The 12,229-nt window shown below is 28.9% G+C and overlaps 4 protein-coding genes across 4 annotated transcripts in view; 1 reads left to right on the plus strand and 3 right to left on the minus strand.

Moving 5' to 3' along the window:
- Positions 1-775, plus strand: part of LOC108690696 (adenosine deaminase CECR1-like) — a 3,373-nt gene extending 2,598 nt beyond the window's left edge. The window contains exon 4 of the mRNA XM_018198115.1: positions 303-775. Within this exon, the coding sequence (XP_018053604.1) occupies positions 303-687 (385 nt within the window). The 3' untranslated portion in view covers positions 688-775. The remainder of the gene's footprint in view (positions 1-302) is intronic.
- Positions 776-1,129: 354 nt separating this feature from the next.
- Positions 1,130-5,565, minus strand: LOC108690670 (odorant receptor 82a-like). Its single transcript, XM_018198074.1, has 6 exons — positions 5,462-5,565; positions 5,023-5,276; positions 4,179-4,564; positions 3,910-4,014; positions 1,496-1,651; positions 1,130-1,183 (listed from the first exon to the last, which is right to left on the minus strand). Exons 1-6 carry the CDS (start codon positions 5,563-5,565, stop codon positions 1,130-1,132), a joined length of 1,059 nt encoding a protein of 352 aa, XP_018053563.1.
- A 2,946-nt stretch (positions 5,566-8,511) lies between these two features.
- On the minus strand, positions 8,512-10,175 carry LOC108690734 (odorant receptor 82a-like). The gene is made up of 5 exons (XM_018198171.1): positions 10,087-10,175; positions 9,402-9,795; positions 9,140-9,244; positions 8,759-8,914; positions 8,512-8,565 (listed from the first exon to the last, which is right to left on the minus strand). Exons 1-5 carry the CDS (start codon positions 10,173-10,175, stop codon positions 8,512-8,514), a joined length of 798 nt encoding a protein of 265 aa, XP_018053660.1.
- A 1,606-nt stretch (positions 10,176-11,781) lies between these two features.
- Positions 11,782-12,229, minus strand: part of LOC108690731 (odorant receptor 46a-like) — a gene marked incomplete at its 5' end in the record, with an annotated part of 1,984 nt that continues 1,536 nt past the window's right edge. The window contains 2 exons of the mRNA XM_018198169.1: positions 11,782-11,835; positions 11,914-12,069. Of these exons, the coding sequence (XP_018053658.1) occupies positions 11,782-11,835; positions 11,914-12,069 (210 nt within the window). The remainder of the gene's footprint in view (positions 11,836-11,913; positions 12,070-12,229) is intronic.

A 12,229-nucleotide genomic window follows, 5' to 3' on the forward strand; every position in this document is an offset into this window, starting at 1 on the left:
ATAGATATAAGTATAAAATAAAATATAAGTATAAGATAAAAAAATAACTTGGAAAGGAAGCCTTTCCGAACTCATGTTTATATGACTTTTTTTCACTCTTATGAGTGAAAAATGAGTGGAATATACTCTTAAAGTTTGACCAATTATTTCTGAAATACCCTATATATATATATAAATTTTTATATACATAATTGTAATAAAATGTAAAATGAATTATGATATATCAAACATTTATTTAAAATATTCCAGCCTAATTAATATAGCAAATTGGTTTTAAACATCGACAATATTTCTCTATGTAGATACGCATTAACAAAGCACCCGCTCCTATGGAAGTTCGCGCAGCAATCAAATATAGCGGTAGAAGTCTGTCCTATCTCAAACCAGGTTCTTGGTCTTGTTGAGGACATGCGGAATCACCCTGCGGCTAGTTTGTTCGCAAAAGGATCGCCAGTGGTAGTCTCCAACGATGATCCCGGCTTCTGGGGTGCCAAGGGATTGACCTACGATTTTTACGAAGCCTTTATGGGTATTATGAGTGCTAATTCAGATCTCAGAAGTCTCAAGCAATTGGCAATGAATTCGTTGATCTATAGCAGCATGAACAATGAAGAGAAAAAGGAAGCGTTGAGCCAATGGCAAGTGAAGTGGGACGCCTACATATTTGAATTAGCAAAATCAGCCTGATGACGACGAATCAAAGCAACAGATACGAAAACTTTTTTTTTATGTTGATGTATAAACAAAAATAAAAGAACATTTTTAACAAAACAACAGGTGCAATATATCAGAATATTTAGAAACAATATTTTAAATGGAATACTAAAATTGTGTATTAACATTATGGAATTGTTATCTAGAATTATCATCTAAGAATTTTATATATGAAATTTATGTATGAATTATTATATACCTTATCATATTTTTTAACAATGTATCTTAACGATGCATTGCATGGAAATGTTTATAATGTGCTTAAATAGATTATATTTATTGTGAAAAAAGTATTATTATTAGATAATAGTAAATGGAAAAAATATCGCACCGTTATGTTTTGTATAAGAAAATATAAAAAATGCAGAGCAAAATAAATATTATTTTTTCATTACATATTTAACGAGATAATTGATCAGTTTGATCCTTGCTGTAGGAGATTGTAAGCCGAGTAAGAAGTCCTGCAAATCTACGGAAATAAGATATTGCATCACTGTGAAACATTTAAAAGATATTTATTTATATTTATGTTTATATTTATGTAATTTATGGAATTGGCTTCTATCTTAATTGAAAACAAAAATAATTGTCGCAATCATTTTTGTATCTCATAAATCTCAATACACTTAGTGTATAATACTTGGCGTTCACAACTTGGCGCGAGAATTATTTTCTTATTTGATAAACAACATGAATGAAGTAATTCCAGCGTTGCGAGCATCAAGTAGAACACATAATATACATCCATAATATACATAAAATATATGTTTCATTTACTTACCCAAGTAAAAGTATTAAGAGATAACGCAAATATCCCATGATAAGAGAACATTATTCCTTTTTGACTGCTTATTATAATCAGCATCAGCGATCTGCGTTCTCGCGGTGTTACAATTGTCCAGTCGCAGGAATAAACAGCTGTCGCAATGTCTTTACTCTGCAAAGCAAATTCTCAAAGCATTAGCCAATTGATCTTATATTTGTTCATGTGGAGATATTAACTCTATTCTTTATGAGATAATGTTCGAAAAATCGTAAACTGTTTCTTTATTCTGGTGAAAATTTTTCTTAGAATTTTTCATATAATTTTTTAGAATTTCTATATAATTTTTCAGAATTTCTCTATAATTTTATAACTTTCTCACATTTTTTATACAAATTGGAACATTTCTTAGAAAATCTACATCTTTTCTCAGAATTTTCATGTATGTTAATTATGAAATATCGTAAGATTTTTAAGATTTTTTTTATAAGTATAATTTCTGATGAAATGTTACAAAATCTAAAAAATGTAAAATATTTAAAATACTTTTTAAAAATTATGGGATGAGAAATTTCAGAATATTTCAGAATTCACTTGTTCTGAGAGAATGAAAAATTCTGAGAGAAGAGATATAAACTTTCTGAACATTTCTGAGTATTTCTGAAAAATGTTCCAATTCATATAAAAATTATGAGAAAAATTTTCACCAAGAAATTGAATCATAATTTTATTTATAATATACTTTTCGCAGAGGCATGTTTAGCGAACATTAACACGTGCATAACACATTGAGCAAATCCGTAGAGATAGCTGAAGCTTTAAGATTTAATGAATTATATTTGAATATAGTACAAATGTGAAATTGCTTCCTGAATATTAGCTGCCCAAGCAGAATAATAAGTCATTATGATATCAAAATGATGTCAAAATGATTCCAAAATGATCATTAAAAGTTTTTCAATCATTTTCGAATCATTTTCGAAATGTCATTTTGACATTATCGTGATTTACTGTTCTGCTTGGATGCGTCTTTATAAAAATTATCTTCCTGTACTTCTATTGACACATATCTACAATTTTTTATTGTCTTCGTTCTTGTTTCAGTTGATCTATAGATACAAATATGTATAGGGAAGCCCGGGAAGCGCGGACACTGGGTTAACTTAAGGTTAAGAAAAAAAATGATATATTAAAATTGAGATCAGAAACCATTTTTATTCTCATAAATCTCTTAAAGGACTTAACTTTGAAATAAAATTAAAAAAAAATTAAAATTCTTGAACATTAATATGTCGTTAAAATATGTAGTTAAAATATAAAGAAAGAGAAATCATCCACTTTACCCGACCTCCCTGGGCAAAGCGAATGGATCATTCGAGCAATACAAATGCAAAAAATTAGGATTAGGATTAGGAATTTAAAAAATTAGGATCAGTCTTGGCAATCGTTATAAAAGTAGCTACCAAATTCTCTATATGTAGTGCCTTCATGAATCCATTTGATGCAATGACTGCACTGAATCAATTATAAACAAATCATTATACTACATTGTCACAAAAAATAAACAAAAATGAAATGTAAACAAACACGTGCACTCGTACACTCGAAAGATTGTTTGTCCCTCCGTATTCCCAGTATTTTCATTGTAATTATATATCGAGAAAAGAAGATAGATCATCCGCTTTGCCCCCCACCTATTTTGCTCAAGGGAGGACCTACCTGAATTTGGAAAGATTAGAATAAGTTGAAACACCAAGTAAAAAATTTTAACCTCGAATACACGTTTAAAGACACAGAATTCTAAAAAATAAAAAATCGTTCACACTGATTAGGGAACAATTATAGATAATAATTAAGCTAAGGAAAAATCGCAAGAAAACACTCAATTTTCTATATGTCCATTAAATACAAACGAACGCAATCATATATCGTTTCGTTATTTTCATGGCGTCGCTGGTCGATCATTCCTTCAATTGCTAACAATCTCAGATAGATAAGCGAGAATAAAAAGTATTTGCTTTAACCAAGGCGTTCATTTTGCCCGAGCTTCTCCTACTTCTGAAGTGGCAAAATTGTTTTTGCACGCGAACATCCAACTCTTTTTGCACGTTTCTGATTCTTTATTTTTTATTTCTTGCTTTTTACCTTTTAACTTTATCCTTCTTTACAACTATTTTATCAATAATCGTACTTCTTGTTACATATTTCTTGTCTCTTTCGAAGCTGGTCAACTTTTATCTTCAGAAAGTGAAAGAAAAAATAGGATAACAAGCAAAAAGGCAATAAATAACAAGTGATAAAAAGTTAGTAATAGGTGAGCATATTGTAGATTAGATTTAAAACTTTCCAAACTTTCTATTGTCCATGTGAATGCATCTTTAAAAAGGCTAAATTTTCATATATCATTTACAACGATACTCGCGCTTATATACCTTTAATTCAAGCTCGTTTCCGTACCAGCAATAATAAAATAATTGAAGCAACATGCCGCTCAGATATAGGAACATTGAAAAAAATTCAAAGCTGAGTAATTTCTTCTGCAAGAATTAAAATGTAAATGTACGTTACATTGTCGAAAATACGTAAAATGTGATTTTTGCAATACCTTTGATATTAAGAAGATACTAGTACACACAATGAGCAGACTAAAGAAGAAGAATATCATTATTGTCCATATGAATAATTCTCGTATTTTCTTTACGAGATTGCTCACGAGCAAATGATGTTTGACACATTCCACAATCGATGCGCTTGTTTCTCGATTTTGTCCGGAAGAAATACGACTGGGGTTCTTGAAACTGTCTGTCAATCGGCAGCACATCAGCTCGATCTGCGCACAAACTTGAATTGTGAAGCCGTAAACGAGACAGTCAAAGGTAACATTAAGCATTATTCCGTAGAATAGGGTCAAAAATTGCTGCAAATACGTAGCTAGATATAGAAGAGGACTTGACACGGAATATGGGATGTATGTCTTCAACGGCAAGACGCGCTCGCCTCCCTTGAGTAATCCTAGAGCTGGTGTAACCATGAAACCAAATCCAGTCATATACGATATCATCATGAACAGTATGCTGCTCCATTTAGCTGTTAAATATTTTGATTTCCAGTAAACATCAGTTGAAGATAATATTCAATTAATCTTCTATCTTTTGTTTCTGACGATTAGGAAGAAATTAAGAATGCGTGTACATTATTGACTCACAATTAATTTTAATTGTTTAATTTTTTTTAATTTAAATTCTATTTGCATATTTTTACAATCCAATACATTTAATAATTTCACATTAAATGAAAAAGAAGTAAAAATGCTAAAACACAATGTTTTAACAGAATTTTACATTTACTACGTTTTTTCACATTTACCATTTTTACATATTTGTTAAAATTACATAACATTTAATTAACTGAATATTTAAATAGGTGATTATTTACTATCACTTTTAATTGTCATTAATGATATTTGATATATGTATTTTATGATACAAAATAATTACGTAAAGCAATATGCATACAACATATGTATCTACGAATTACTCGAATACCTCTACGACTGTGCTGTTCTATTATCAGCTTTTCCGTGGAATTCCTAGGCTGGCACATTTTTACACGTAGGGAATCCAACAAATCCGATAGTTCGCTCTCTCGCAGCAAAAAATTCGCGTACTTCACGCAAAGTGTTAAGAAAGTCAGTCCCAGGAAAAGCCCTTCGGTCAACTCTTGAACGTGGTCGCGCGTGCGAATCACTTCTATCACATCGAATATCGTAAACTCATATATCAAGAGAAAAATTGCGTACCTGCATCCATAATTTTAAATAATTGATGAATGAACTGACAAGGAAGAGAAAAGTTCAAAAGCAAAATTTATAAACCAACAAGAAACGTTTTGTATATCACATAATTTTTGTATGATATATTAATTATATTAATATATCACACTATATAATATATTAATTTTAATATAATGCTTCATATGACATACCTGTAACAAAAGCGCAAAAACCTGACGCATATATTGTCGTCTTTGCGCTCTTTCCATACGCCGCAAAAACGCAGAGCTTTAAAGTTTATTGGTAGAATGTCCATATCATCATATTATTTTCGCATAATTGTCGAGACCTTATTCTTGTCCCGTTTCAATCGCAAAATTTCTTCGTTTTTTAATATTGTATAAATTTGATTCTCTTCTTTTATCGGGTAAAATTTCCGATGACGTTCCATCATTACGAACTACATTAGTAATGTTATATGTTGTTAACCGCACGTTAAATTTTAATATGATCGAGTCATTTCTCTCATCGGAGCCTTTCTTCAATATCGCATATGTTTCGTTCATTGAAGAATATAAATCGTTTTTATATAGTATGCTTTTAATATAAGATTATTGCATGTCTTGCAAAATAAGAATTTGTTAAATAACTCTTCTGCTATGCAATATTAAATATCTATAGGCAAACAGAGGCAAAGAAAATAATAAACCGGAAAGAGATATAGACTAGCGCTACATAAATGACATACTGCATAGTCTGAAAGTAGAGAAGGTAAGAAGTTTTTACAAACTGTTCTCATTGATTAAAACATCTATTAGGATTGAGTTTGAAAACTGAAATTTAATTTTGACGCGCAGTTTGCAGAATTGAAAATATAAACACATCACAAAATAATTTAAGCACCAAAAATCCAGTTTAACTGTTAGGACTCTGCATCTTATTTTTTTTAGCATAAAAAATAATTATATAAAAATGTGATATAAAGTTTTTCAGGATTTTTTCAAAAAGTACTATATTACATGTTATATTACTTGCATCTCTTATATCTTATATAAAATATAGAATATACATACAAAATATACATACATTTTAATTTTTTACAATATACGTGATGTATTTTAATCAAAGTTTGCTGTAGAAGAACTTAAAAACTGATTAAAATTTAAAAATTTTGGAGAAAACAAAAGTATATTTACATTATTATAATATTAAATATTTTACATAATTTTTTTTTATATCACTTAATTAATTAGTTTGAATTTCAATTTAATTTTTATCAATATGTATATTTAGATTGCTGCAACGACAATAAATTCGATATATTTTGTAATATTGACATCAGTTTTATAAGCTAACTTTACAACCGTGTGAATATATTTGTTTATCAATTTTACACCCATATATTCATAGATAACGCAAATCTTCCACAATAATAAAAGTAATTCCTTTTTAGCTGTCATAACGAACTTCAAAAACTTGCTCTTTTACAATGTTTAATCATTAAAATAAATATTATTTGCAATATCCTTGTGTACTTGTCCAAAGTGAATCGCATTTATATACTTTGACTTAATATTTTTTAATCAGCAACAGCTAGAACAACTTGATTCGCGAAACAGAATTCGTCAAAGGAAATGTTAAACGTTATTGTATAAAACAGCTGCAATTTGTTGCAAGTATATCATTACATATTATATGGAAATGTTTTCAGGATGAAACAGAGAATGTATGATTTCGTGGGTAAATTCTATTTTCATTTACATAATTCTAACAACGGCAATTTAAAATCAATCTAAATACATCTGACAACTCAATACATCTAAAAACTTATTTAATATCAAATGCATCTGACGTAAATAAAGCATACTCTGAAAAAAGAAAATTAAGAGATCTGGATTAGAATATATTAATAAAAAATAATTAAGAGATTCATAAAACAATTTATTTATCCAAAATTATGTAAAACGCCTTAATTAAATTTTTATTACAAAGTTTTGTAAAATTGTAGCACTATAAAATAAAACATTTATTTAGAATATTCCAATTAATATAGCAAATTAATTTCAAACAATAATCGTGATAATGAAATATCCACTTCTATGAAAGTTCGCACATTTAAATATCATGATAAATATGTGTCTCCTGTCTCAAATTAAATTCTCGATAATGATTCAATTTAATTCGTGATTACTAGAGTAATTTTAATTGCGTTTATAGTCCGGAAAAACATTCGGCGCGCTTTGAAAAGATTACAATATAGTATATATGCAAGTACATATATAGTATATATATTAATAATTCAAGATTGAATTATTTAAAGCAATGAAGATCCAGCTTCGACTGTAAAAAGCATTTAAAATTTCTGGTATTGATTGTGTTCTCACATATACGATCTAAAATAAAGATTCTTAATATTCTCAAAAGGATATGCAGATTCATCTTGCGGCCAATTTATTCGAATTAGAATGACTAATAGTAATGACTGGTAATCTCCTATGATTAACCTAGACTCTGAGACTTAAGAAATTAATCTACTTTTACGAGGCCTTTACGAGGCTTTTATGGAAATGATCAATTCAGATTGTCAGATGTCTCAAGCAACTGGCGATGAATTTGCTGGCCTAGCAACAGAAAAGAGGAAAGCACTGTTCAAATGGCAAATCAAATAGACGTCTTCGTACCAAAGTAGTCCAACTATTTAGTTAAATGATGACGGATCGGAAATACAATCATAGAAGACGAGCAAAGTGCTTTCTCACGTTATTAATATAAATAAAAATCTCTTCTCGTTATTAATAAAAATAAAATTATATTTTTAAAAGAATAACAGAATGGTACCATATTATCCGAAAATATAATAATAATAATAATAATAATAATAATAATAATAATAATAATAATAATAATAATAATAATAATAATAATAATAATAAATCACGTTCTTTTAAATCTAATTTAGAACATTCTTGTATTCTTTTATATTTTTAGTGAAAATACATAAAAAATGTATGTCAATTTTAAGGAATTACATTTAACCAAATAACATTTTTATTAAAATTATATATACATGCTTCATTATACTATTTCATCATTTTTTTATGCAATGATCGCATAAAAAATCCGTGAAAATCTTGTTATTGTAATATATTCTTTGAAATCTTAAATTCTTTAAAAAAATATTACGCCATATGTTATGTTTTGAACAATAAGAACTGCACAACAAAATAAATATTTTTTTACTTCTACATAATCCAACAGTTGATTAATTTGATGCTCCTTGCAAGAGATTGTATGCTGAGTAAGAAGTTCTACAAATCTACAAAAATAAGATATTACATCATTGCGAAATGTCTAAGAGACATTTATATTCATGTTATATTCATGTCAATCTGCGCAATTATGTCTTATCTGATAATTGCGCAGATAATTGTTATACTGTAATATTTGCAATAATTATTATATTGTACAAATCTCACAGTACACATAATATACTTACATACTTTACTTACCCAAGCAAAAGTATTAAGAGATAATGTAAATACTCCGTGATAGGAAAACATTATTCCTTTTTGACTGCTTATCATAATTAGCATCAGTGATCTGCGTTCTTGCGGTGTCGCCATAGTCCAGTTGCAGGAATAAACAGTAGTCGCAATGCTTTTACTCTACGAAAAAAAAAAGTGCAATTAATTGATCATATAATCATATAATATTTTTTCGTACGGAGATATTAATTATTACGGAGATATTAATTATTTCTACAGCCGGATAAACAATATCGCAAACTGTTTCTTTGAACTATATATAATACTCTTCTCAAACTTTTTATTTTTTATCTTTAAAAATGTTAGGCTTTTACACATATCATTTTCAACGTTACGCTTATTTACCTTCAACTCAAGCTCGTTTCCGTACCAACAGTAATAAAACAGTTGAAGCAGTATACCGCTCAGATATAGGAACATTGAAAGAAACTCAAAGCTGAGTAGTTTCTTCTGCAAGAAATAAATGTACGTTGTATCGTTGAAGATACATAAAATGTCTCTTTGGTGATACCTTTGATATTAGGAAGATACTGGTACATACGATGAGCAGACTGAAGAAGAAGAATATCATTACTGTCCATATGAATAACTCTCGTATTTTCTTTACCAGATTGCTCACAAGCAAGTGATGTTTGACACATTCCATGATCAAGGCGTTTGTTTCCGGCTTTCGTCCGGAAGAAATACCGCCAATATTCTTCAAACTATCTGTCAAGCGGGAGCACATCAGATCGATTTGTGCGCAGACTTGAATTGTAAAACCATAAACGAGACAGTCGAAATTAACGTTAAGCATTATTGCGTAGAATACCGCCAAAAATTGCTGCAGATACGTAACTAAATATGGAAGTAGATTTGACACGGAATATGGAATGTATGTCTTCAAAGGTAACACGCGCTTGCCTCCCTTGAGTAATCCTAAAGCTGGCGTGATAATGAAGCCTAACCCGGTCACGTACGATATCATCAAGAACGACATGGTACTCCACTTAGCTGTTAGAAACATTTGACAATAAAATTTTACGTTCACTACTGTTGTCAAAGTTATATTTAATTTATAATATTTAATTTATATTATTTAACTATTAGCAATTAATTCATTAACTATAAGCAATTAATCAGTTTAAAGGTATTTATCGTATAAAAAAACTCAATGGTCAATGCTGTTAACAAGAAATAATGCATTTAAATAGATGATTATTTATTCTTGATTGCCTTGACTATTAATAATCTTTGATATATTTATATTTTATAATATGTAACGTTTATATAAAGCAATATTCATATATATGTATCTATATACATATGTATAATTATTCCAATACCTCTGCGGCTGTGCTCTTCTATTATTAGCTTTTCTATGGAATTTCTTGGCTGGCATCTTTTTACGCGTAGGCAATTCAATAAATCCGACAGCTCGTTCCCTCGTAACAAAAAATTCGCGTACTTAACACACAGTGTTAAGAAAGTTAATCCCATAAAGAGTCCTTCGGTCAATTCTTGAATGTGATCGCGCGTACGAATTACCTCTATCACATCGAGTACCGTAAATTCATATATCAAAAGAAAAATCGCATACCTATACAGATATCCACCGTTTTAAATAATATGAATAAATTATCAATGAATAAATTAACGAGAAGAAAAGCCTTATTGGCATAACAAAATTCAAATCGATACAGGAAATGCTTTATACATACACACGTATTATTTTTATTATATATTTTAGTACAACTGTGTGTATGACAAACCTGTAACAAAGGCGCAAAAAACCAACGCACATATTATTGTCTCCCCATTCTTTCTATGCGCCACAAAAACGCAAAGCCTTAAAGTTTACTGGTAGAATGTCCATATCGTCACGTATTATTCTTACGTAATTGCCGATCTTATTCTTGTCCCGTTTCAGTCGTCGTGAAATTTTCTTTGTCTTTTTAATATTGTATTGAGTTCGTTTTTCTCTCTATATCATGTAATAAAATTTCCGACAACATTCCATCAATATGAGCTACATTAGTAATGCAGTACAATATTGTCAAACGCACGTTAAATTTTAATTCGATCGAATTGCCTTGGTCTGTTATCAGAGCCTTTTTCCAACATTGCATATGTTTTATTCACCGTAGAAAAGAAACTATTTTTAAATAATATGTTTTAACGTAAGACCTTTGTGTCTCGTAAAATAAGAATTTGTTGAGCAACTCTTCTGTTGTGCAATATTAAGTATCTGCGGGAAAATATAGGTACAAAAAGTAGCAATGAACTGGTGAAAGATATAGACTAGTGCTACGTAACTGATAACTGTACAGCCTGAAAGTGAAAAAGTAAAAAGTTTTTCATAAACTACCCAATTATATAACTGCAAATAGATTAAAATTGATTAACGAATTTAATTATTGTAGTGCATGTGCATCTTATTCTTTTCAGTGAAATAAGTAAAAAATTAAAAAATTATTAAAAAATTATTAAAACTTAACATAAAGTTGAAATTTTTTAGATAATATGATATTATATTTTTATGCCATAAAATATAGAATTACTTTTACATAGATTTTAATTTTTTGTAATACACACGATGTATCTATTAATTTGACATTTACTGTAAAAGAATTAAAAAATTTTTTTTAAGTCTAAAAAAATCTAAAAAATGAAATTAAATTTTAACACTATTAATTCTTAATATACATCTTTAAGTCATTCGTATCCTCGGATTTCTTTTTTTTTTTATATACTATAAGAGCAGTAATTGATTGCTCTAGTATTACTGTTATATAAAAGATAATAAAAACCACATACGTATTTTAACTACGTATTTTAACAAGCAGAATATTATTCTGTATGAAATAGTTCATTAAAAAATAATTAATAGTTTACAGACGATTCTATTTTAAAGGGCTTTCATGTATATATACATATCTAAAATATACGATTATAAGAAAATACGTAATTTTATACAATCTGTAATTCTTTTTATAATTTCAGTCTAATCACATCGACGTCTGTTGTAAGACATTAAAAGTAGAATAAGACGTTTTTAAAATCTGCAAAGGTAAGTATTGTTGACTATTATTTTGTTACTGCTATTAGAACATATAAAGTGAATCATCGTCGCCATTTACCCAAGTGAAAGTGTCGAGAGCCAAACTGAAAATTCCGTAGTAAGACAGCTTTAATCCCTTTTGACTAATGGTCATTACGAACAACAGACTTTTGCGATCTCGCGTTGTGGCTATCGTCCAATTGCTCGAATAAATAGCATCGCCAATGCCTTTGCTCTACATATATACACGACAAAAGACATTTTCACCGTTTAATAATAAGCATTTAAAATAATCTATAATTTTCTAATTATAAGTAATTTATAATTCAAAATTATAAATAAATACTACAAGATTAGAATGTGATCTATGAATTTATGAGCTTACGTAATTCATA

Source organism: Atta colombica, unplaced genomic scaffold (genome assembly GCF_001594045.1).
Source record: "Atta colombica isolate Treedump-2 unplaced genomic scaffold, Acol1.0 scaffold35, whole genome shotgun sequence".
In the NCBI taxonomy this organism is placed as follows: domain Eukaryota; kingdom Metazoa; phylum Arthropoda; class Insecta; order Hymenoptera; family Formicidae; genus Atta; species Atta colombica.

Coding starts and splice junctions, on each gene's coding strand:
- LOC108690734 (XM_018198171.1), bottom strand. CDS start 10,175: ATGCCAGCCAAGAAATTCCATAGAAAAGCTAATAATAGAAGAGCACAG. Junction 9,796..10,086: donor TATACATATGTATATAGATA/CATATATATGAA, acceptor TTGTCAAATGTT/TCTAACAGCTAAGTGGAGTA. Junction 8,566..8,758: donor CTCTTAATACTTTTGCTTGG/GTAAGTAAAGTA, acceptor TTATTTTTGTAG/ATTTGTAGAACTTCTTACTC.
- LOC108690670 (XM_018198074.1), bottom strand. CDS start 5,565: ATGGACATTCTACCAATAAACTTTAAAGCTCTGCGTTTTTGCGGCGTA. Junction 4,015..4,178: donor ATTTGCTCGTGAGCAATCTC/GTAAAGAAAATA, acceptor TAATTCTTGCAG/AAGAAATTACTCAGCTTTGA. Junction 1,184..1,495: donor CTCTTAATACTTTTACTTGG/GTAAGTAAATGA, acceptor TTATTTCCGTAG/ATTTGCAGGACTTCTTACTC.